Here is a 25,111-nt window from a genome sequence, read left to right as displayed (position 1 = left end):
GTTCATGAGGGGGGGGCCAGCCTGATGGGTGCTACACCTGTGGGATCAGATCGCAAAGAGCAGGAGACTGAAAGCTGCTGTGCTTGGGGAACAGCTGCATTACATGGGGGTGGGGGGGCTCCTTCATGGCAAAGAGAGGCAAATTCCAGGCGAAGGGGTGCATCGCCTGTTGAGTGACTCAACAGGTGATGTGCCCCCCATTCCAGCCACCTCCTTCCCGGCCTTTCAGGCTGCTCTGCAGATCTCGGGGAAAGGGGGGTCTGAAGATTTCTCCCCCCCCCCCAAAAAAAACCCTGCTAGCCACAGCACTCCCTAAGCTGGACAACTCTAGGGTGACTCCAACCAGGAAGGGAAGACAAAGAGGCCGTTGCATAAGTGAGCCGAAGAGGCTCAACAAGTTTCTGCAGCTGTGCTTTTCACAAGAAGGTAGAAGGTGTGTGCACGCTCCTCCGCTCTTAAAGGCAGCCGGCACCGCATGAGAGAAGGGAGGTTGTCTCCTGGCCTGAGTTCAAGTCACACACGGCGGTGGCCTGTCTGCTCATCCCTCCAAGAGCGAACAATCTGCCAGGCAGGATGGAGAAAAAGCCCCAAGCGAATCACCGCGCCCTGCTCAACGAGGGGAAGGAGGATGAGATGGTAAGCATTCCTTTGTCCGGACCCCCAGCGGAGAGGGGTGGGGGTGGGTTTTTTGGGGGGGGAGGGACTGAGCAGGATGTCTCTGGTCCTAGGTGAGCCACAGAGCCCTGTGCCAGGCGACTGGTTTCTAGCTGAAGTGGTTCAGAAACGAGCAGGTGGAAAAGCTGCTGGCTTTGAAGTTCTGGGGCAAATCTTCCCCAGCCTCTCCCCTCTGCCCCTGCCCCCTGATTCAAGGCATTCTCGGTAAGGCCTGGTGTTCAGGGCCACTTGGTAAGGGGAGGCTCCTGGCCCTCTGAAAAGGCCTGGCCCAGTCTTGGTGGCACCAACTGGGGCTGGCCACTGAGGTCTCCATTATTGCCCCATCCAAGTGCCTGGCCCTCTGCGGAGCAGGAGACAGACAGATACTGCGATCTCGAAACTGGAAGGGAGAGCAAAGGAAATGAAGGGACAGGGAGACCGAAAGGAACGGGGAAGAACCTGCATCCATTCCTGGGCTCTGCGTGAGGGCTGAATTGCTGCAGAGGAGGAGGAAAGCCCGCGTAAGCCGTTTAGCTGCAGGGAAAGGGCGTCAGAGAGCAAAGGAGGAAGGGCCGGCCCTGGGTGTGCCTGGTGCCCACAGGTTCAGGAAACAGCTGCCTGTGCTTGGGGTGGGCATCTGGACACATCTGGCTGGTGACCCTAAGCAGTCCTCATCCCGCCAGGCCATTCATTGCTGCAGCCCTCCAGGCCCTGCCCTGTTCTCTGCCTGGGAAGGATGCGGCCGGGCCCTGCCTCCTCTGGGGCTGGAGGCTGCTTTTTGCATCTGCCATCTGTGTTCGCTGGCTGCCTTTGTTGCACTGGGCACTCTTCACCCCCTTCAGCCTCCGCTGCCCAGCTGAGGAGCTTGACAGATCCTGGTGGCACCAGAAGCCCAGATCCCTCTCAGCAAAGTTCTGGCTGGGCTGGAACAGAAAGGGTCACCTGGGAAGCTGCTCCCCTTGGCGGGCAGAGATCATGGTGCAAATGTGGCACCCGATGGTTCTGTGAGATCTCCCCCTGGGCGAGAGCTCTGTTGTCCTGGGTTGAGTCTCTGGGGGCTGAGGCCGAAAGGTCTGCTGCTGGAGGGGGCCATGCCTGCCTCTGGCTGTCTCCCCAAGGAGGGTCTCCCTTCACAGGCTGCAGTCCCCTCTTTCACTGGGGACTTGGGGTAGGGGTTAAGGAGGGTTGCCAGGTCCAATTCAAGAAATATCTGGGGACTTTGGGGTGGAGCCAGGAGACATTGGGGGCACAGCCAGCAGCAAGGGTGTGACAAGCATAATTGAACTCCAAGGGAGTTCTGGCCATCGTATTTAAAGGGACCGCACACCTTTTAAACGCCTTCCCTCCATTAGCAATAATGAAGGATAGAGGTACCTTCTTTTTGGGCTCATAGAACTGGACTCCCTGCTCCAATCTTTTTGAAACTTGGAGGGTCTTTTGAGGAGAGGCCCTGGATGCTATACTACACATTTGGTGCCTCTACCTCAAAAAACAGGCCCCCAGAGCCCTGCGGCTCAATTCTCCATTATACCCTGTGGGCATCAGTCTCTGTAGAATATAATGGAGTGCCCAGCAGACCCCCCCCCTTTCTGATGACTCTGAAGCAGGGGGAGGGGCTCCAAACCGGGGGGTCCCCTGCCCCCACCTGGGGAATAGAGCAACCAAGAAACCACAGTGTACATTTTAGGTAAACTAGGAAAACAACACTGTGAAATTAACCTTTGACGCAAATGTACACAAATGCTTTATTTAGCCAATCCACTGGAACTAAACAAAAGCAATCATCAAACAAAAATCAAAATGTCTCAACAGAGCTCAAAGTTCAGCTATTATTTCTCCAGTTCCAAAGAAATTATCTCAATGCTGTGATTGGAAAAAGTGCAGAAAAGGGCAACTAGAATGATTCAAGGACTGGAACACTTTCCCTATGAAGAAAGGTTAAAACGCTTGGGGCTCTTTAGCTTGGAGAAACATCAACTGTGGGGTGACATGGTAGAGGTTGACAAGATTATGCATGGGATGGAGAAGGTAGAGAACGAAGTACTTTTCTCCCTTTCTCACAATACAAGAACTTGTGGGCATTCGATGAAATTGTTGAGCAGTCAGGTTAAAATGGATAAAAGGAAGTACTTCTTTACCCAAAGGGTGATTAACATGTGGAATTCACTGCCACAGGAGCTGGTGGTGGCTACAAGCATAGCCAGCTTCAAGAGGGGATTGGATAAAAATATGGAGCAGAGGTCCATCAGTGGCTATTTGCCACAGTATGTATACATATATATATGTGTGTGTGTGTGTGTGTATGTATGTGTGCGTGTGTATAAATATATTTGGCCACTGTGTGACACAGATTGTTGGACTGGATGGGCCATTAGCCTGATTCAACATGGCTTCTCTTATGTTCTTATGTGACACAGAGTGTTGGACTGGAGGGGCCATTGGCCTGATCCAACATGGCTTCTCTTATGTTCTTATATGACACAGAGTGTTCGACTGGATGGGCCATTGGCCTGATCCAACATGGCTTCTCTTATGTTCTTATGTGACACAGAGTGTTGGACTGGATGGGACACTGGCCTGATCCAACATGGCTTCTCTTATGTTCTTATGTGACCCAGAGTGTTGGGCTGGATGGGCCATTGGCCTGATCCAACATGGCTTCTCTTATGTGACACAGAGTGTTGGAGTGGATGGGCCACTTGCCTGATCCAACATGGCTTCTCTTATGTTCTTATGTGACACAGAGTGTTGAACTGGATGGGCCACTGGCCTGATCCAACATGGCTTCTCTTATGTTCTTATGTGACCCAGAGTGTTGGGCTGGATGGGCCACTGGCCTGATCCAACAGGGCTTCTCTTATGTTCTTACGTAACCCAGAGTGTTGGACTGGATGGGCCATTGGCCTGATCCAACAGGGCTTCTCTTATGTTCTTATGTGATCCAGAGTGTTGGACTGGAGAGGCCATTGGCCTGATCCAACATGGCTTCTTTTATGTTCCTATTGATTGGTAATATATCCTGCTGTCTGTAAACTTTCTTGCTGAAAGACATAAAGCTTACATTCTTGCTTGCACGTTAACAACTTCCAGGGGGTGACTAGAAATCTCCTGGGATTAGAACTCATCTCCAGGAAACAAAGATCAGCCCCCCTGGAGAAAATGGTTGCTTTGGAACGGGGATTCTATGGTGCTATTCCATGTTGAGGCCCCTCCCCAAATTCCTCCATGCTCAGGGTCCACCCCCCAAATCTCCAGGAATTTTAACGGTTCATGCAAACAAGAATGTAAGCTATACTAGTGAGCTGTTGCCTTAGCACAGGAAAGTAAAGGTCCCCTTTGCAAATACCAGTCATTTCTGACTCTGCGGTGACGTTGCTTTCACAATGTTTTCATGGCAGACTTTTGACGGGGTGGTTTGCCATTGCCTTCCCCAGACCTCTACACTTTCCCCTCAGCAAGCTGGGGACTCATCTTACCCACCTCGGAAGGATGGAAGGCTGAGTCAACCTCAAGCCGGCTATCTGAAAACTCAGCTTCCGTCGGGGATCGAACTCAGGTCGTGAGCAGAGCTTAGGACTGCAGTACTGCAGCTTTAATACTCTGCGCCACGGGGCTCTTTGCCTTAGCACAGGTTCCTGATTAAAATACAGGCAGCCAGTGGAAGTGGCAGATGAAACACGAACAGAACCTTGGACTCGTGTAGCCACACCTCTTGGATGGAGGACTGCTACCTCAACATTATTTAAATATATGCTATTCCCCAAACCCACCCACCCCAATCTCCAGGAATTTCCCAACTCCAAATGAACAGGGCACTAAGTAAGGAATCCCCACCCCAATTTTGAGGTGGGATCTTTAATAATAATAATAATAATAATAATAATAATAATAATAATAATAATAATAATAATAATAATAATAATAATAATAATAATAATAATAATAGGTCCCGCAGGGCTCTCACCTCTTCTGGAAGTTAATTCCACCATTGGGGGGCCATTGCTGAGAAGGCTTGCTCCCTCGTTGATTTCAATCTAACCTCCCTTGGTCCAGGGACTTTTAAAAGGTTTTGAGAGCTAGATCTCAGTGCTCTCTGAGGAACATATGGGGAGAGGCGGTCCCTAAGGTAGGCAGGTCCTCGGCCATATAGGGCTTTAAAGGTAATAACCAGCACCTTATAGCGGACTCGGTACACAATTGGCAGCCAGTGCAGATCCCGCAGCACAGGCTGCACATGTTCCCACCGAGGTAGTCCCACTAACAGCCTGGCCGCTGCATTCTGCACTAGCTGCAGTTTCCGCGTTCGGTATAAGGGCAGCCCCATGTAGAGGGCGTTACAGTAGTCTAGCCTCGAGGTGACCGTTGCATGGATCACAGTTGCCAGGTCTCTACGTTCCAGGAAGGGGGCCAACTGCCTCGCCCTCCTAAGGTGGAAGAAGGCGGATTTAGCGGTGGCAGCTATCTGGGCCTCCATTGTCAAGGATTTAGCATTATAAGAGCCCCGTGGCACAGAGTGGTAAAGCTGCAGTGGTGATGTGACATCACCCAGAATCGGAAAGGACTGGTGCTTGCAAAGGGGACTACCTGTGAATTTAGGGGGAGGTGTTTGTGAGTTTCCTGCATTGTGCAGGGGGTTGGACTAGATGGCCCTGGAGGTCCCTTCCAACTCTATGATTCCTCAGTGGAACAGGCTTCCCCCTCAGGAAGTGGTGGGCTCTCCTTCCTTGGAGGTTTTTAAACAGAGGCTGGATGACCATCTGGCAGCAGTGAAGATCCTGTGAATTTAGGGGGAGGTGTTTGTGAGTTTCCTGCATTGTGCAGGGGGTAGGACTAGATGGCCCTGGAGGTCCTTTCCAACTCTAGGATTCTATGAGTCTAAGCAAGCAATCCTCACCCCAATTCTGAGGTGGACTCTATTGCATTATACCCCATGGAGGGCCTTTTCCTCCTCAACCCGCCTCCCCCCAGCCTCTGCTCCTGAGTCACCGGAAACTTCTGAACTTGGAGGCAGCAGCTCAGCCAGTGAAGCCACTGGGGAGTGGGGGAGGCCAGGGTTTTGCACAGAGACTCATTGGCTTGATAAGCGTGGAGGTGCTCCTGGCTTCCCTCCACCTGCAGATGACTGGGGGGGAAAATAATACCTGTCCAAAATGCTCTCGAGAAAATGCCTCAGGGTCCTTCACACCTCTTCAAATTGATGTCCTTCACAGGAAATATTTGGCTACAAGTCCCACTGGTTCCGGAGGGCCCTGTGCATCGCTGGCCACCTCCTGTCCTGCGGGGCTCTCCTGCTCGTCTTTTACTGGAAGCCGGCGTGGGACGTCTGGGCGAACTGTGTGCCGTGCGACTTGCAAGAGGCAGACGTGGTGTTGCTCAGAGCCACGGTAGGTTAAAACATCAGAGAAGCCATGCTGGATCAGGCCAATGGCCCAACCAGTCCAACATTCTGTGTCACACAGTGGCCAATATATGTGTGTGTGTATATATATATATCTACACACACACACACACACATCTGTCTGTCTGTCTGTCTGTCTGTCTGTCTGTCTGTCTGTCTGTCTGTCTGTCTGTCTATCTATCTATCTATCTATCTATCTATCTATCTATCTATCTATCTATCTATCTATCTATCTATCTATCTATCTATCTATCTATCTATCTATCTATCTATCTATCTATCTATCCATCCATACATACATACTGAGGCTAATAGCCATTGATGGACATCTGCTCCATATTTCTATCCAATCCCCTTTTAAAGCTTGCTATGCTTGTAGCCGCCACCACCTCCTGTGGCAGTGAATTCCACATGTTAATCACCCTTTGGGTGAAGAAGGACTGGCTAAGGAGAGCCAGTTTGGTGTAGTGGTTAAGTGTGCAGACTCTTATCTGGGAGAACTGGGTTTGATTCCCCACTCCTCCACTTGCACCTGCTAGCATGGCCTTGAGTCAGCCATAGCTTTGGCAGAGGTTGTCCTTGAAAGGGCAGCTGCTGTGAGAGCCCTCTCCAGCCCCACCCACCTCACAGGATGTCTGTTGTGGGGGAGGAAGGTAAAGGAGATTGTGAGCCGCTCTGAGACTCTTCAGAGTGGAGGGCGGGATATAAATCTAATATCTTCTTATTCTTCCTTTTATCTGTTTTAACCCAAGTGCTCAGCAATTTCATTGAATGCCCACAAGTTCTTGTATTGTGAGAAAGGGAGAAAAGGACTTCTTTCTCTACTTTCTCCATCCCATGCATAATCTTGCAAACCTCTATCATGTCACCCCGCAGTCGACATTTCTCCAAGCTAAAGAGCCCCAAGCGTTTTAACCTTTCTTCATAGGGAAAGTGTTCCAAACCTTTAATCATTCTAGTAGCCCTTTTCTGGACTTCTTCCAGTGCTATAATATCCTTTTTGAGGTGCGGTAACCAGAATTGCACACAGTATTCCAAATGAGACCACACCATTGATTTATACAGGGGCATTGTGATACTGGCTGATTTGTTTTCAATTCCCTTCCTAATAATTCCCAGCATGGCGTTGGCCTTTTTATTGCAATCGCATATTGTCTTGACATTTTCAGTGAGTTATCTACCACGACCCTAAGATCTCTCTCTTGGTCAGTCTCTGCCAGTTCACACCCCATCAACTTGTATTTGTAGCTGGGATTCTTGGCCCCAATGTGCATTACTTTGCACTTGGCCACATTGAACCTCATCTGCCACGTTGACGCCCACTCACCCAGCCTCAACAGATCCCTTTGGAGTTCCTCACAATCCTCTCTGGTTCTCACCACCCTGAACAATTTAGTGTCATCCGCAAATTTGGCCACTTCACCGCTTACTCCCAACTCCAGATCATTAATGGTTCCTTTCCTTCTCCCAGGCAGACCACATCCTCGGATGTTATGACCAGAGCAGGCTGTACTCAGCATGCCCAGGTGTGCTAAGCTCCCAGCTCAGAAGTGAGAGATCCGCTGTGTTGCAAAGTTAGCCTTCTGGAACATCTTTTTATAGGCTTTAAAATTTCTAAGGCTTATGGTAGCATGAATGATTTGAAAATGTGCAAATGCCTAAGGAAATACCAGGCTCAAGCTGATGAGCATGGTGTGAGTGTGAGCCACTTTCTTCCTGCACAGCTGTTTATCATTGTAGCGTGAAAGGTATTTTATTTGTTATTTGCTGCAGAGGACCTGAAGCCAGACTTGTTACTTTCAGGCAGAAAATTGCTGTGGAAACATGATACAGTTAATTCTTGCCGAGGTTTGACTGGCTAGAAGGAGATCATAGGCAGACACAACAGTGTTAACATCTTCCAGCGGATGGCTGGAAATCTCCTGAATTAGAACTCATCTCCAGGCCACAGAGATCATCTCCCCTGGAGAAAATACTCTACAAGAAATACAAAATAGAACTGTGATATAAGGGCTACCGTACTTTTACTGACAAATTTCACGATAATAGACAATAAAATCAATTTTCATACAGCATGTAATTAACTAATAATAGATGTGTTTCGTGTTGCCACTTCTTCAGTATTATTAATGTCTTCTTGTTAAGTTGTATGTAGGGAAGGAGTAAGCCAGTATCTTTTCTTAAAATCTGCTTTTTATCACCCTCCGCTGTTGTTTCAGCCCAGTTAACAACACTAACTAACAAACACAGACCCCAATTTGTGCTTCTTCTAATCTGCTACATACCAACTCATTGCCCACTTTCTCTATTTAAGGATGGCTTGGCATTCCAATTTTGTCCGATGAAGTCTGCTTAGAGCATACGAAAGCTTACATTCTGAATAAAACTTAGCTGGTCTTAAAGGTGACACTTGTCTATTGCTTTGTTCTATTGTTGGCCAAAACACTGTCCTTGAGGGAAACACCCATTGTTGGAAGGAACGTTTCTATATGGAGCTGCCAATCATTTTTCTTTTGTTCTGGAATAAAGCCGTCGTTTCTAAAGTTGTCATAATGCTCTCAAGATGTGAGCAATGCAGCAATGAGACTTCATGAAGGAAAATAATCATGAATTTCTTACAAACCATTCTTCGTTTTAAGCAGGAACACAGCCTCTTCCTCTTATTGACAGCTGCTTTGGAACAGGGATTCTATGGCATTAATACCTGCTGAGGCCCCTCCCCTACTCAAATTCCTCCTTAGGGTTCAACCCCCAAATCTCCAGGTATTTCACAACTGGAGCAGACACCCATCCATTCTAACAGCCCTAGCCACTGAAAGGACCCTTGTTTGGTGGGAGATGAGAGCCAGTATGGTGTAGTGGTTAAGTGTGCGGACTCTTATCTGGGAGAACGGGGTTTGATTCCCCACTCCTCCACTTGCACCCGCTGGAATGGCCTTGGGTCAGCCAGAGCTCTGGCAGAGGTTGTCCTTGAAAGGGCAGCTGCTTTGAGAGCCCTCTCCAGCCCCACCCACCTCACAAGGTGTCTGTTGTGGGGGGAGAACATATAAGAGATTGTGAGCCACTCTGAATTTCTGATTCAGAGAGAAGGGCGGGGTATAAATCTGCAGTCTTCTTCTTCTTTCTGAGCAGCTATTTCCCCAGCAGTCTGGGCTGCTCGATATTTCTCCTGGTTTTGAGGGGTTCAAAATGGCTTTTCTGAGAAGGATTTTGTGCACTGTTTTTTGCCTGAATTGTGGACCCCCAACAAGCTTGAGGGAAAGCAGGTCCAAGATTGGATTTATATCCCACCCTACACTCTGAATCTCAGAGCGGTCACACTCTCCTATGTCTTCTTCCCCCACAACAGACACTCTATGAGGTGGGTGGGGCTGAGAGGGCTCTTACGGCAGCTGCCCTATCAAGGACAACCTCTATGAGAGCTCTGGCTGACCCAAGGCCATTGCAGCGGCAGCAAATGGAGGAGTGGGGAATCCAACCTGGTTCTCCCATATAAGAGAGCTCTGGCCGACCCAAGGCCATTCCAGCAGGTGCAAGTGGAGGAGTGGGAAATCCATCCCGGTTTTCCCAGATAAGAGAGTTCTGGCTGACCCAAGGCCATTCCAGCAGCTGCAAGGGGAGGAGTGGGAAATCAAACCTGGTTCTCCCAGATAAGAGCTCTGGCTGACCCAAGGCCATTCCAGCAGGTGCAAGTGGAGGAGTGGGGAATCAAACCCGGTTCTCCCAGATAAGAGAGCTCTGGCTGACCCAAGGCCATTCCAGCAGGTGCAAGTGGAGGAGTGGGGAATCCAACCCGGTTCTCCCAGATAAGAGAGCTCTGGCTGACCCAAGGCCATTCCAGCAGGTGCAAGTGGAGGAGTGGGGAATCAAACCCAGTTCTCCCAGATAAGAGAGCTCTGGCTGACCCAAGGCCATTCCAGCAGATGCAAGTTGAGGAGTGGGGAATCAAACCCGGTTCTCCCAGATAAGAGCTCTGGCTGACCCAAGGCCATTCCAGCAGCTGCAAGTGGAGGAGTGGGGAATCAAACCCGGTTCTCCCAGATAAGAGAGCTCTGGCTGACCCAAGGCCATTCCAGCAGGTGCAAGTGGAGGAGTGGGGAATCCAACCCGGTTCTCCCAGATAAGAGAGCTCTGGCTGACCCAAGGCCATTCCAGCAGGTGCAAGTGGAGGAGTGGGGAATCAAACCCATTTCTCCCAGATAAGAGAGCTCTGGCTGACCCAAGGCCATTCCAGCAGGTGCAAGTTGAGGAGTGGGGAATCAAACCTGGTTCTCCCAGATAAGAGCTCTGGCTGACCCAAGGCCATTCCAGCAGGTGCAAGTGGAGGAGTGAGGAATCCAACCCGGTTCTCCCATATAAGAGTCCTCCCACTTAACCACTACACCAAACTGTGACCCGAGAGCTCCTCATCCTCTTGGAGGCAGGGAAGTTCTTGAACCCGGAAGAGAAGGGACTGGGGGAGTCTTCCTGAGGGTGGGTAATCCATGCTTGACCCTGGTAGCTTCAGAGACTCCCACATGAAATGATTTGTGAAGTTCTTGGGAGAAAGGTGAGAACGACAGCGAACCTACCCATTCATTTACTCCCTGCCACCTCTTTGGAGTTCTGCTTGAGGAGACTGACAGTTAAACGCCAGCCATTAAGAGACACTCTGTTGGGCAGCAGAGGCATAAAAGTCAGCCGTAAAACAGAGCAGGCCATTCAGCCACTGAACAAGCTGCTTTCTGTTTGTGCAGATGCCTTTTCTCTAGGTTAAATATCTGCAGGGCATTTGAACCACTTGCCCTCGGTCCCCTGAGGTCTGTACCGCTCAAGAGTTCTTGGCAAGGCAGCTTCAGCCACAGAAGCGATCGTGCTTCCCTTAACCCTGATTCGAGGAGGTTCATAACACAGAAGCAGACTATTTTTAAGATCTGCATCCCAAGGATGTGAATGTTTCCCCCCCTCCAGGATGAGTTTCAGAGATACACGAGGAAGAAGGTGATCTGGATTGACTTGTCGAAACTTCTGGATGAAGATAAACTGAATCGCGTCCTTAGTGCTGACAAAGAATGTGTCCTATCCAAAGCTGTAATGAAGCCGCAATTGAAAGTAAGTACCGCTTGTGGTGGGGCTACATGCAGGCTGTGGGGTGAAGGGCAGACAAGGAAGAAGCCTCTCCCCAACTCATCCCGTAGTGGAGGAGGAAAGATACATCTTTGGGGAGAGCCAGTTTGGTGTAGTAGTTAAATGCATGGACTCTTATCTGGGAGAACAGGGTCTGATTCCCCACTCCTCCACTTGCAGCTGCTGGAATGGCCTTGGGTCAGCCAGAGGTCTCTTATCTGGGAGAACCGGGTTTGATTCCCCACTCCTCCACTTGCAGCTGCTGGAATGGCCTTGGGTCAGCCAGAGCTCTCTTATCTGGGAGAACCGGGTTTGATTCCCCACTCCTCCACTTGCACCTGCTGGAATGGCCTTGGGTCAGCCAGAGCTCTCTTATCTGGGAGAACCGGGTTTGATTCTCCACTCCTCCACTTGCACCCGTTGGAATGGCCTTGGGTCAGCCATAGCTCTGGCAGGAGTTGTCCTTGAAAGGGCAGCTTCTGGGAGAGCTCTCTCAGCCCCACCCACCTCACAGGGTGTCTGTTGTGGGGGAGGAAGGTAGAGGAGATTGTGAGCCGCTCCGAGACTCTGAAATTTGGAGTGGAGGGTGGGATATAAATCCAATATCTTCTTCTTCACCATCATCTCACATTACGTCTTCCTGAGGTTAGAGGTGGGCCTTTCTTGCCCCCTCAACCATTTACTTCCCCCAGAATCCCACTCTGCTGACCTTAATAGAACCAAAGGTCTCCAAGTCCCTGGGTTGGGGGTCATGAACGGGCGAGTGGGCATTGGATGATGGGTAGCCCTCTTGCTCCTCCTCAGGGCCCACAAGGAAGGTCTTTGGAAATGCCACTGCTTGTGTGGATGTGGGGGTGCACTTTGGGCCCCTGGGCACTGTAGGCATCCTCTGCAGTCTGCAGTCTGCTCTGTGGGGGAATCAATCCTTAAGTGCTGGATCTGCGTTGCAGAATGGAGGGGTGACCCCCACCTTTGCTGAGGCAAAGAAGACCCAGGTCAGGCCCAGAGAACCACCACAGATGCCCACAAGTCCTCATGCATCTGCAGAGCCCAGATCCAGCCCAAATTACAGCTGGGAAGGGGGAATTCAGTAGCAGCCAGAGACTTGATCTGGGGATACCTGATGGCTGTCTTACACCCCGTTCATGTAGGTGAGATACATCCGGGTACAAAAAATCCGCTATCTATGGGACATCTCCACAAAACAGTTCCATAGAATTGGGTGAGTTTTAATATAATTTTTTAAAAAATCTTCATATTCAGAGGCAGTCAGCTTCTGAATCCCAGAGCCAGATGTCTCTCGGCCTCTGTGCCCTGTTGTTGGCTCTCCAAAAGAACTAGTTGGCCACTGTGTGAGACAGGAGGCTGGACTAGATGGACCCTCCCTGGTCTGACCCAGCTGGGCTCTTCTGATGTTCTTCTCAGGGGAAGGCCTCGGCCTCTCTGCCCTGTTGTGGGCCCTCCAGAGGAACTGGTTGGCCACTGTGTGAGACAGGAGGCTGGACTAGATGGACCCTCCCTGGTCTGACCCAGCAGGGCTCTGCTGATGTTCTTTTCAGGGGAAGGCCTCGGCCTCTCTGCCCTGTTGTTGGCCCTCCAGAGGAACTGGTTGGCCACTGTGTGAGACAGGAGGCTGGACTAGATGGACCCTCCCTGGTCTGACCCAGCAGGGCTCTTCTGATGTTCTTCTCAGGGGAAGGCCTCGGCCTCTCTGCCCTGTTGTCGGTCCTCCAGAGGAACTGGTTGGCCACTGTGTGAGACAGGAGGCTGGATTAGATGGCCCCTCTCTGGTCTGACCCAGCAGGGCTCTTCTGATGTTCTTCTCAGGGGAAGGCCTCAGCCTCTGTGCCCTTTTCTTGGCCCTCCAGAGGAACTGACTGGCCCCTGTGTGAGACAGGAGGTTGGACTAGATGGACCCTCCCTGGTCTGACCCAGCAGGGCTCTTCTGATGTTCTTCTCAGGGGAAGGCCTCAGCCTCTGTGCCCTTTTCTTGGCCCTCCAGAGGAACTGACTGGCCCCTGTGTGAGACAGGAGGTTGGACTAGACGGACCCTCCCTGGTCTGACCCAGCAGGGCTCTTCTGACATTCTTCTCAGGGGAAGGCCTCAGCCTCTGCCCTGTTGTTGGCCCTCCTAAGAAACTGGTTGGCCACTGTGTGAGACAGGAGACTGGACTAGATGGACTCTCCCTGGTCTGACCCAGCAGGCTCTTCTGATGTTCTTCTCAGGGGAAGGCCTCGGCCTCTCTGCCCTGTTGTCGGTCCTCCAGAGGAACTGGTTGGCCACTGTGTGAGACAGGAGGCTGCACTAGATAGATCTTCACTGCTCTGACCCAGAAGGGGTCTTCTGAGGTTCTTATGACTTGTTGGTTGGAAGTTCTGCATAGTAAAAGGTCTCCGCTTGTGGTGTGATTTGCCTTGGATTTCCTCTTTCCCAGGTCACTGGAGGACAGCAACACGTGTTATGAAATCCATCACAAGTTTGCTGAGGGGCTGACCACGGAAGAGCAGGAATTCCGGTATTGCCCCTGTCTAGCCAGCTGCTGCCTCAGAGCTACGGTTGCCAGGCTGAGGCTAGGAAGCTCCTGGGGAATTGGGAACAGAGCCCAGGGAGGACCTGGAACCCAGCGGGCCACGATGCCATGCAGAGTCCACTCTCCAAAGCATCCATTTTCCTCCAGGGGCATGGATCTCTGTAGTCTGGAGAGGAGTCATAATTCCTTGGGGAGATTCCCAAGTCTCACCTGGAGGTTGACGTGAATGCATTCAGAGACCTCTGCCACTTTTGTCCGGCGGGTCTGCTAATAAATGCCTTTAGAATATGAGGTCTCCTGTACAAATCTCACCTCAGTCCCAGACTCTTAAGGCTGGGGTGTCGAACTCATTTGTTATGAGGGCCGGGTCTAATATCAATGAGATTTTGTCAGGCCGGGGCTTATGCGTACCTACGGTATTTAAGATTAGGTAGCAGAAATATAAGCTTTATAAAGGACACAGACAAACACAAAGTTGTTGTTTTTTTTTTTAAAAAAAACCTTTAAAATAAAACATGCTTAAAACATTAGCACTCATTGATCTTAAAGGTGCTTTCTTTATATTTCTCCCATGGGATTCAGGGAACTGGACAAAGGAAGCTCTGGCTCTTTCCTTCCTTTCCCAGGGGACCAGGAGGGGGAGGAGCCTCAGCCAATAGAAGGAAGAGGGGCTTGGCTCAGTAACTCTGCTGTGGGATTGAGAAAGCCTGGCAAAGCGAGCTCTCTCTCGCCCCGCCCCCTTTCATCTCCAAGCAAGGAGCCATCCCTCAGCCAATAGAGAAAATAGGGGCTTTGCTCTGTAGCTCCTGTGCAATTGAGCAAGCCTTGCAAAGCAAGCTGTGATGCAGAAGGAAGCAAGAGAGAGGGAGAAGGAAGCAGATGGCAGCCAGTTGCTTGGGGGCCTGATAGGAGCCCTCTGGGGGCCTGATTTGGCCCTCGGGCTGCATGTTTGACATCCCTGATTTGGGTGGTCTCAAACATAAGAGGGTTATTCTCTCCCCCCTCCTCCTCTTCGGGAGAGGCAAGAGGAACCACCTGCCACTCATGCGGATCTCAGTGGAGTCTTGGAGAGTGGACTTCTGCAGTGCTTAGCTGGAGGAATCTCCGGAGGGGGGGGGGGGGCAGAGCATCTCAATGAGTGATTCTGAGGCTCAGAGAGCTGGGCGTTTTCCCCTCCCATGCTTTCTGAGATCTCCTCTAAACCTGAAGGTGGCACTCAGGAGGTGTCTGAACACCCCCCACCACCACCACTTGGTATCACCGGTCACCCCCTCTTGAGCCTCATTCTTTTGCTTCTCCCCCCCTCCCCCTCCCCCAAAGCCCTGTCATGTTGGCTGTCTTACAGCACAGATTTTAATGCCCTGTCCTCCTCCTCTTTCTTTCTCAGGAAGTTAGTTTGTGGGCCTAACACCATTGAAGTGGAAATTAGCCCCATCTGGAAACTGCTTTTTAAAGAGGTAACCGGCATCTTTGCAAAAAGGTCTTTCTGACCTACAGCCTCATTTTTTTTTAAAGGAGTTTAAAAGTTTTATTAGTTTTCTAGAAATTGTGGGCAAAGGGTAAGAGGGGACAGAAAATAGTAGGTACAGATCAATCTTAGCCTGCATATAGTATACTTTCATAAAATACAAGTCTGCATTGAAAATACTTTCTTAAAATACATAAGTTGTCACACATTATTATCTCTTAATTTTACATCATCAATATTTTGATATTGTAAGTTTTCTTATTAAAATATCTATTCAAATTGACATTTCCAACAGAGAGAATCTTATAATACATGTGCTTGGTGGGAAAGGTTTAAAGGATTTGCGTAGTGCCAACATGCTGTGACCCTCTGAGCCCTTCCAGCCCCCGGAGTTTGGCTCAGCTTCCAGGGATGAAGGTTGCAGCATTGGCCAAGGGGGGAGAGCTTTGGGGGTGGGGTGGGGGGAGGGCTTTCTCTCTGAACCGGAGCTCTCACAGGCTGAACAACTACTGCTTGGCAGGGAGCCTCTCAAGCCAGACCATTTGTTTGCTTATAAAATGTCATCCGTGTATATTTATTTGCACAGGTACGTGCGCCTGTACAAGGAGCTGACAAGCAGTGGTTTGCCAGAGGAGAAGGGGAGGGAGGGGCGTGGCAGTTGAGAAGGGACACGCAGGGGGGAACGCAGCCGCAAGGACAAACAAACAGAGGCTGCGATCACACACGCTTTCAATGCACTTTTCGACTGGATTTTATGGTGCGAACTGGCAAAATGCGATTGGAAAGTGCGTTGAAAGTGAATTATTGGGTGTGTAGGATCGCAGCCAAACTATCTTCCCTGCCTAGGGTTGCCAAGTCCAATTCAAGAAATATCTGGGGACTTTGGGGGTGGAGCCAGGAGAATTTGGGGGTGGAGCCAGGAGCAAAGTTGCGACAAACATAATTGAACTTCAAAGGGAGTTCTGGCCATCACATTTAAAGGAACTGCCCACCTTTTACATGCCTTCCCTTCACTGGAAACAAGGAAGGACAGGGGCACCTTCTTTGGGGACTCATAGAAGTGGAGCTCCTAGTCCAATCCTTTTGAAACTTGGAGGGTATTTTGAGGAGAGGGGCTGGGTGCCATGCTGCGGATTTGGTGCCTCTACCACAAAAGACAGCCCCCCAGAGTTCCAGATACCCACGGATCAATTCTCTGTTATACCCCATGGTAATTGGTCTCCACTGGGAATAATGGAGTGCCCAGCAGACATTCCCCCCTCCCCACTTTCTGATGACCCTGAGCCAGCCATGGTTCTCTCAGCGCTCTCCCTGCCCCACCTGCCTCACAAGAGGGGGAGAGAAAGGTGATTATAAGTCGCTTTGAGGCTCCTTAAGATAGAGAAAAGCAGGATACAAAAAGCAACTTCTGCTGCTGCTTCTTTTTCTTCTTCTTCTGCTTTTGCTCCTCCTTCTCCTTTTTCTTCTTCTTCCCTTGAGTTCTAGTATTTTGGAAGAGGGAGCAAAACTCCTCTCTGTCCGCTCTTTCCACTGTGTGCATAATTTCATAAGGCTCCATCATGCCCGGCCTTCGTTGTCTCTTTTCCAAAGTGAAACGTCCCCGACTCTCCTCGGAGGACGGGTGCTGCAGCCCAGGGGCCACGTTGTGTGTAGCTCAACAGAGGGAGGCCAGCAGAAGACACATTAATTGGCCTCTCATGTGGTTGCCTGTCGTGGAAACCCCCCTCCCTGTGCCGCTGAAGCCTGCCTGTGACTGCGGGGCTTCTCTTGTATCTCTAGATCCTGAACCCCTTCTACATCTTCCAAGCCTTCACCCTGACGCTGTGGCTGGTCCAAGGCTACTTAGAATATGCCTCCACCATCATCCTCCTGTCCATCATCGCCATCACCCTCACTGTGTACGACCTGCGGCAGGTAAATTGGCTGCTCTGCTGGCCTTCTCTGTCCTCTGTGAGGGGGAGAGCAAAGGAGGTTTCTGCCTTTGCTTACAGAGGGAGTGGGAGGGATGGTGGCTCAGTGGTAGAGCATCCGCTTGGTAAGCAGAAGGTCCCAGGTTCAATCTCCAGCATCTCCAACTCAAAACGGTCCAGGCAAGTAGGCATGAAAAACCTCAGCTGGAGACACTGGAGAGCCATGAATGGGGCTGTGGCTCAGTGCTGGAGCATCTGCTCGGTAAACAGAAGGTCCCAGGTTCATTCCCCGGCATCTCCCAACTAAAAAGGGTCCAGGCAAGTAGGCATAAAAAACCTCCGCTTGAGACCTTGGAGAGCCGCTGCCAGTCTGAGTAGACAATACAGACTTTGATGGACCCAGGGTCTGATTCAAAAGGTAAAGATAAGGTAGTCCCCCGTGCAAACACCAGTCGTTTCTGACTCTGGGGTGACGTAGCTTTCACAACGTTTTCATGGCAGACTTTTTACAGGGTGGTTTGCCATTGCCTTCCCCAGTCCTCTACACTTTCCCCCCAGCAAGCTGGGTTCTCCTTTTACCGACCTCGGAAGGATGGACGGCTGAGTCAACCTGGAACCGGCGACCTGAACCCAGCTTCTGCCAGGATTGAACTCAGGTTGTGAGCAGAACTTAGGACTGCAGTACTCTGCGCCACGAGGCTCTTCCTGATTCAGTATAAGGCAGCTTCATATGTCTCTCCCAGCCCTGCACTGGGAGGTGGAGGGGGGGGGGAACGGGGGCTCCATCACTCCCCACAGACAGGCTGGCCCAGGAGGCCTTGTGATCCCAGGTCTGCTGTTCAAGGGCATTGGTGCAGTGCCATTCCCATGGCAGGATGCCACTCAGGACAAAGCTGGCATGCAGCTGCACAGACCAGGGTGGAAATGCCCCCAGGAGATGGAAATACGTACCAGTGGGAGGACTGTTGTTCAGCCATGTCTGGCTTTCTTCGCAGTGCATTCCAGTGCACAAGCACATAAACAATGTGCCCTGTATTCATGGCAGCTTTGGCAAAAAAAAACAAACACAGGCCTTTGCCAGGGCTTCGCAGTTTGGAGCTCAGGAGTGTGAGACACACCCAGCTAGAGCTGGATTATCCTGGGGTGAACCCGGTGGATTTCTGAAGCCTGCAAGGCCTGCCCAGCTCTGGAGTCCCTCAGGACTTGCACGGTCAGGAGTGGAGGGAGTCTTTGCCCTGTAGAAGGGAGTGATAGTGCAGAACATTCCCTGTCTGTCGTTTCCGTGTGAGGGGCTTCAGCCACGGATGCACCACAGTCAGGAGTGGGGGTGGTGGTGGGGAAGCCCTGCTGAAGACCTGTCTACCTTAGGGACCGTCTCTCCCCATATGAACCCCAGAGAGCACTGAGGTCAGCTGGAAAAAACTTGTTGACCATCCCCGGACCAAGAGAGGTGAAGCTGCAATGCACCCGCAATCGGGCCTTCTCCTCTGTAGCCCCGAACCTATGGAACCAACTTCCAGAGGAAATGCGGGCCCTGCGGGACCTTGAACAATTCCGCAGGGCCTGCAAGACCTTCCTCTTCCGACTGGCTTTCGCTGATGAAGAAAGAAATTGCTAATGATTACCGCCATTATAAATGAACAAATAGCATTAGCACTTTTATCAATTTAATTAATTAATGTTAAACTTATTAGAATTTTTAATGCTTAATGTTAATGTTAAATATAACCTTGTCTTTGTATAAGGGAAATTTGAAGGATGTTGTTAGCCGCCCTGAGCCTGCTCCGGCGGGGAGGGCGGGATATAAATAAAATTATCTATCTATCTATCTATCTATCTATCTATCTATCTATCTATCTATCTATCTATCTATCTATCTATCTATCTATCTATCTATCTATCTATCTATCTATCTATCTATCTATCTATCTATAGAAAGGGGAATGGAGGAACTCCAGACAAGAGGAGCTGGTTGGGGAAGGGTGTATATATATGTGTGTGTGTGTGTATAAATTTTTTTTTTTTGGCCACTGTGTGACAGAGTGTTGGACTGGATAGGCCATTGGCCTGATCCAACAGGGCTTCTCTTATGAACTTAAGGGATGGATCGGAACCGATCCTCAAAGCACAAATGGAAAGCGCACTCCAGGGTAGTTTCCAGGCTGCACCCAGTACCAGGAAGAAAGTGCCCCCCCCCATCTTCAGAAGCTTTACTTCATTGACATAAGGGTCGGTGGCTCAGTGGTAAAGCATCTGCTTGGTAAGCAGGAGGTCCCAGGTTCAGTCCCCGGCATCTCCAACTAAAAAGGGTCCAGGCAAGTTGGCGTGAAAAACCTCAGCTTGAGACCCTGGAGAGCCGCTGCCACTCTGAGTAGACAAGACTGACTTTAGGGAGGGATGGTGGCTCAGTGGTAGAGCATCTGCTTAGTAAGCATTAGGTTCCAGGTTCATATGATCTTTAAGGGGAGGGATGGTGGCTCAGTGGTAGAGTGTCTGCTTGGTAAGCAGAAGGTCCCAGGTTCAATCCCCGGCATCTCCAACTAAAAAGGGTCAAGGCAAAGAGGCGTGAAAAGCCTCAGCTTGAGACCCTGGAGAGCCGCTGCCAGTCTGAGTAGACAAGACTGACTTTAGGGAGGGATGGTGGCTCAGTGGTAGAGCATCTGCTTAGTAAGCATTAGGTTCCAGGTTCATATGATCTTTAAGGGGAGGGATGGTGGCTCAGTGGTAGAGTGTCTGCTTGGTAAGCAGAAGGTCCCAGGTTCAATCCCCGGCATCTCCAACTAAAAAGGGTCAAGGCAAAGAGGCGTGAAAAGCCTCAGCTTGAGACCCTGGAGAGCCGCTGCCAGTCTGAGTAGACAAGACTGACTTGGATGGACTGAGGGTCTAATTCAGTATATTCATATGTTCGTATGTTCATATGACAGTCAGGGTATAAAGCAGAGTCTCAGTAGGGGGGGGCAGATCTGGGGGGGGGAGGAGCTAAAGCTGGGAAGAGGTTTGCAAACTCAGGAGTTGAAGAGGGAAACTGTGAAAGCTGGCTGTCATCCAGTGATACCGATAAGGCAGTAGGGGGAAGTGCTTAATTGCCTTCAGGACCACTCATTGCCTCGCTGCGACAAGCGCTCTTGGAAAGGAGAAGAGAGCCAGAGTACAGCAGCCCCTTCAAGACCAACTTGCTTAATGTAAGAGCCTCACAGAATAAACTTCAGATGTCTGAGAGCCTCAAGACAGGAAGGAAGGCAGAAAGGCAAATAGATGGGGGGGAGGTGAAAAAAAAGCAACTTTAAATTCAAATGCATTCTCCAAGCAGCTGGCTGGCTTGGCTTGGAGAAGTGATTGAAAGAAAGAAATGCCTTCTCCAAGCTGGTCATTGGGGCGGTGGGGGCTTCGAGAGCCACACAATGTGTGTGAAAGAGCCACAGGTGTCTCCTGAGCTGAAGTTTGGCCACCCGCGTTCAAGACTAACCAAATCCGTGGCAGGGGAGCAGGAGCTTTCGTGAATCACGGCTCACTCCTTCTGATACCTTGGAAAGGGTGAGATCCGCATGAAGGGGCCTCCTCTCTCTCCCACATGTTGCTGTCTGGGGCTCAAGACTGCTGGGAGGGGCTCTCCTGGCCATCCCACCAATCAAAGAAGCTCACTTGGTGGGCAGAAGAAAGGCCAGAGGGCCTTTTTAGTGGTGGCCCCATGGTTTTAGAACAACCGCCCCAGGGAAGTGTGCCTGGCCCCATCATTTTTGGCCTTTAGAAGGCAGCTGAAGATGGTTTTATTCAGGATCACATTTGAGTAAGTTACTGGCAGACCTAAATTTCAAATTTTAAATTTATACCTTTATGGTTTTATGTGTTGTACGTACATTGTAAGCTGCCTTGAACCCTGTAAGGAAAAAAGGCGGCTGATAAAGGTTTTAAATAAATAAAATAAGAATGTGGGGGAGATGATGGAAGCAGTCTATCTGACCAGGGACGGTCCTGAGTGAGCTTCTTTCCCCTGACTGTCCGGCTTCTTCAGCCTCTCTGCAGCCCAGGCAAGGAAAGAGCGGGTGGGGCCACAATCCTAATCCTTTTACGTTTCCCTTCGCCAAGCCAGTCTCCGGAGCGTGCCCCTCCTCCGCCCCACCCCATTCCTGCCAGGCTGTGTGCAGGTATAACGAGGAGGAGGCCCCCTCCGGCATCTCACCTTCCGCTTTCCCATCTGCAGCAATCCATCAAGCTACACAACCTGGTGGAAGAACACAACAACGTCACAGTCACAGCCTGGATTAAAGATGAAGGTGTGTGTTGCAACCCTAGTGGCTGCCCTCCGCTGTCCCCCCTTCTTTCCTGGCGTCTCTAAAAAATGCAGAAGTATTGCTGGCTGCCAGTTGGATGGCACCTCAGGGCATTCTGCCTCTCCTTGCTGGGTGGGTGGGCAGGAGCCTGGGGGCTCTGTGGGGGCTCCTTGGTCTCGTCTGGAGGGTTGCCAACTCCAGGCTGGAAAATTCCTGGAGACTTGAGGGTGGAGTTTGGGGAGGGAGGTCAGGAGGGATGTGATTCCATGGGAGTTCATGCCCTGAACATGCCATTTTCTCCAGAGGAACTGATCCCTGTAGTCGTGTGTGTGTGTGTCAAATATCATTCCAGGAGATCTTCAGGCCCCACCTGGAGGATGGCAACCCTAGGGCTACAGTCCAGAAACAAGTCAAGGTGCTGGTTTTGGCCAGCCGAGTTCTGTGGGGCTGAGGCTTTCTGTACCAGAGAGAGCATCAGGGCACCTTCCTGGCAGTGCCCACCAGGAACATGCCCACCAGGAACATGCCACGGAGAGGCCTCCTTCGTGTTGGCTCCTCAGATCTGGAACTCCTTGTGTTGGGGATCTGTCAGAGGCTGAGAATCCATTCTTCTTATTTGGCTCCTTGTGGGATGTGAGAAGGCTGCTTTTCCTTGCAAGTGGGCGTCACCCCCACTGAGCCCAAAGACAGAGCAGGAGTGTAGGGATGGACACAAACCAGCTCTCAAATGAAAATTCATGATGGATTTTGGGCAGTTCGTAGTTTGCGAACTAAACAGCCGCCATGAACTTCCACCAATTTTACAGCCATTTGTGAGCAGTGTGTGGCAGTTTGTGAAGAGCAGAAGGCAGGGGCTTAAATGGCTGGGAGCCATGAAAAACAGCTGAGCAATGGGGAGCAGAAAGCAGGGGTTTAAATGGCTCTAAGCCACTCAACCCCCTATTTTCTGCTCCCTGCTGATTTTCCTGAAGAAGCCCCTGCTTTCTGGTTCATCTCAGTTTGTGCCCATCCCTATAGGAGAGTCACCCAGGTGTCAATTTGGGCCCATCCGTATCAGCAGCCCCCTCGAGTTCTCCAGGACTGCGTTCTGACCCCCCCTCATCCTTGGTCTTGCTTCCCTGCAGGTCGCCGTCAGATGAAGTCTTCTTCCTTGGTGCCGGGAGACATCCTCCTCTTAGAAGGCCAGAAGCATTCCCTGCCCTGCGATGCTATCCTCCTGGACGGCAGCTGCATCATCAACGAGGGGATGCTGACAGGTACCGAGCAGGGGAGGGGCTCTGTTCTGGACAGGAAGCGCTGAGCGATATCAGGGGCTGTCATGATCTGTGCTAGGCCTGCCAATCCCCAGGTCCCAGCAGGGCTTCTCCTGCTTTCCCAGGCTCCTTCCTGCTCTCAGTCAGCTGGCCAGTGGGGGAGGGGGGAAGCCCTGCCCACACAGCCCCCATGTGTCTTTCCATCTCTGGAGGCTTCAGACTTCACTTGGAAAGGCTTCCTCTTGGGATGGCGTGTCTGTGTCTTTAAGGCTGAATGGGGGCGGGGGGAGCAGGCGGAACAACGTGGCTGTGAGAGCAGCCCAGACCCTCCTTTGGTTGCACAGCCTTTTCAGGGGTTGTTTGCATAGGAAACGTGAACCTTTGGTTGCTCTGTGTTACTTTGAAGAAGCTGGAAGTTCAGCAGCTCGTGAGTAGAGATGCCAATCCCCAGATGGGAACAGGCCCTCCCCCACTTCAGAGTCGACAAGGGGAGAAGGAAATGTCTACTGAGCACTTCATTATTCCCTATGGAGATCAATTCCCATAGGGTATAACAGAGAATTGATCTGGGGGTATCTGGGGCTCTGGAGGGGCTGTTTTTTTAGTTAGAGGCACCACATTTGCAGTATAGCATCTGATGCCTCTCCTCAAAATGCTCTCCAAGTTTCAAAAAGATTGGACTAGGGTGTCCAATTCTATGAGCCCCAAAAAGGTGCCCCTATCTTTCATTATTTCTAATATAGGGAAGGCATTTAAAAGGTATGCAGTCCCTTTAAATGTGATGGCCAGAACTCCCTTTGGAGTTCAATTGTGCTTGGCACCCTCAACGTCTCCTGGCTCCACCCCCAAAGTCCCGAGATATTTCTTGAATTGGACTGGGCAAAGAGGGCCGGTGCTAGGGTTTTTGGTGCCCTAGGCGAGCTGCCCACGAGTGCCCCCACCCCGAAATTTAAAAAACAGAGAACTGTAGGAGAAATGAAAAAACTTGAAACTATTTACATTTTTCATTTACGGTTTTTTATTTTAAATTTTATTTCTTTTTAAAAAAAAATTGCGAGATGAAGCAATAAAAATTGTGAGAATACTGGATCTCACCATTATATCAGAAATAGTTTATTAAATACTTGGATAAAATATAAGAAATATGGTGACGAGAGAAAACCGCTTTGGATAGTGCCAGCAGAAGTAATAAAAATAACAGCTGAATCTGATGAAGAAAGAGCGATGTCATATAATCAACTGCTCAAGATTCAAGGAGATAAAATTGAATTAAAATCTGCAGAAGAGTTAAATAATAAGTACGACTGGTTTCACATGCAACAAATTAAAAGCTTGTTGGAAAATGACATTAAATTGGATGGTATTAGACGTGAGCAAACAGAACTGGAAAGAGACCTGCTTGGAGATAATGAAAATTAATATAAAAAGTATATAAATTATTATTGAAATGGTCTACAGAAGAAGAAGTAGTAAAGTCTCAAATGGTTAAATGGGCAATTAATGTGAATAGAGAAATACAAATGGATATGTGGGAGCACCTTTGGAAGAATTCGATGAAGATTTCAACCTGTCAGAGTATTAAGGAGAACTGTTTTAAGATGATGTATAGGTGGTATATGACTCCGAAAAAGCTGGCTAGGATGAGTAAAAAGATGTCGAATAGATGTTGGAAATGTAGAAAACACAAAGGTTCTTTCTTTCATATGTGGTGGACTTGTGAAAAAGCGAAAGAGTTTTGGAAGATGATACAACAAGAAATCTCCAAAATTTTGGGCTATGATTTTAAGAAAACTGCAGAGACTTTTTTGCTTGGATTACAATTAGAAAAATTTTCAAAGGAAGACAGGACTTTAATTTGGTATTTGCTCTCAGCTGCTAGGACATTGTATGCGCAGCTGTGGAAACAAGGAAAAATACCAGAGAAATGGGATTGGATTGTGAAAGTTTTATCGTGGAGTGAGATGGACAAATTAACTAAAACTTTAAGAGACTATGATTTAGATATATTCAAAAAGGAGTGGAAGAAATTTAAAGGATATATGGAGAAAGAGTGGAATGTAAAAAGACATTGGACAATTTCTTAGTATTAATGAGAAAAGAAAAATATTGAACTTTGATTGGTTAGTGGCACCTTATAATTGAATTTAAATTTATAACTTCAGGGAAGTCAAATATTGGAGGGAGGGGGTGTTGAAATATCATATGGGTTAGTATAGAAAAGAGATAATTAAATATTGTAGCCATATGTTATTAATAAATTGTTAAAACACAAAAAATTGTGAGAATACTACTTGATCCTTTTAGCTGGAGGTGCCAGGGACAAGACCTTCCCACGACCATTTCTACTCGATCCTTTTAGCTGGAGGTGCCAGGGACAAGACCTTCACACGACCATTTCTACCTGATCCTTTTAGCTGGAGGTGCCAGGGACAAGAGCTTCCCATGACCATTTCTACCTGATCCTTTTAGCTGGAGGTGCCAGGGACAAGACCTTCCCATGACCATTTCTACTTGATCCTT

The 25,111-nt window shown here is 49.8% G+C and overlaps 1 protein-coding gene across 1 annotated transcript in view; it reads left to right on the top strand.

Annotated features, from left to right (window-relative positions):
* The first annotated feature begins 573 nt into the window (after positions 1 to 573).
* The window catches only part of LOC132574435 (probable cation-transporting ATPase 13A5), an 81,708-nt gene continuing 57,170 nt past the window's right edge, over positions 574 to 25,111 (top strand). The window contains exons 1-9 of the mRNA XM_060242790.1: positions 574 to 636; positions 5,865 to 6,038; positions 11,003 to 11,143; positions 12,310 to 12,380; positions 13,594 to 13,674; positions 15,077 to 15,146; positions 16,937 to 17,071; positions 21,269 to 21,341; positions 22,463 to 22,594. Coding sequence (XP_060098773.1) covers positions 574 to 636; positions 5,865 to 6,038; positions 11,003 to 11,143; positions 12,310 to 12,380; positions 13,594 to 13,674; positions 15,077 to 15,146; positions 16,937 to 17,071; positions 21,269 to 21,341; positions 22,463 to 22,594 — 940 coding nt within the window. The remainder of the gene's footprint in view (positions 637 to 5,864; positions 6,039 to 11,002; positions 11,144 to 12,309; positions 12,381 to 13,593; positions 13,675 to 15,076; positions 15,147 to 16,936; positions 17,072 to 21,268; positions 21,342 to 22,462; positions 22,595 to 25,111) is intronic.

Source organism: Heteronotia binoei, chromosome 6 (genome assembly GCF_032191835.1).
Source record: "Heteronotia binoei isolate CCM8104 ecotype False Entrance Well chromosome 6, APGP_CSIRO_Hbin_v1, whole genome shotgun sequence".
Lineage (NCBI taxonomy): Eukaryota > Metazoa > Chordata > Lepidosauria > Squamata > Gekkonidae > Heteronotia > Heteronotia binoei.
Note: the sequence above shows the minus strand (reverse complement) of the source record. Positions and strands in the feature narration are given on the sequence as shown.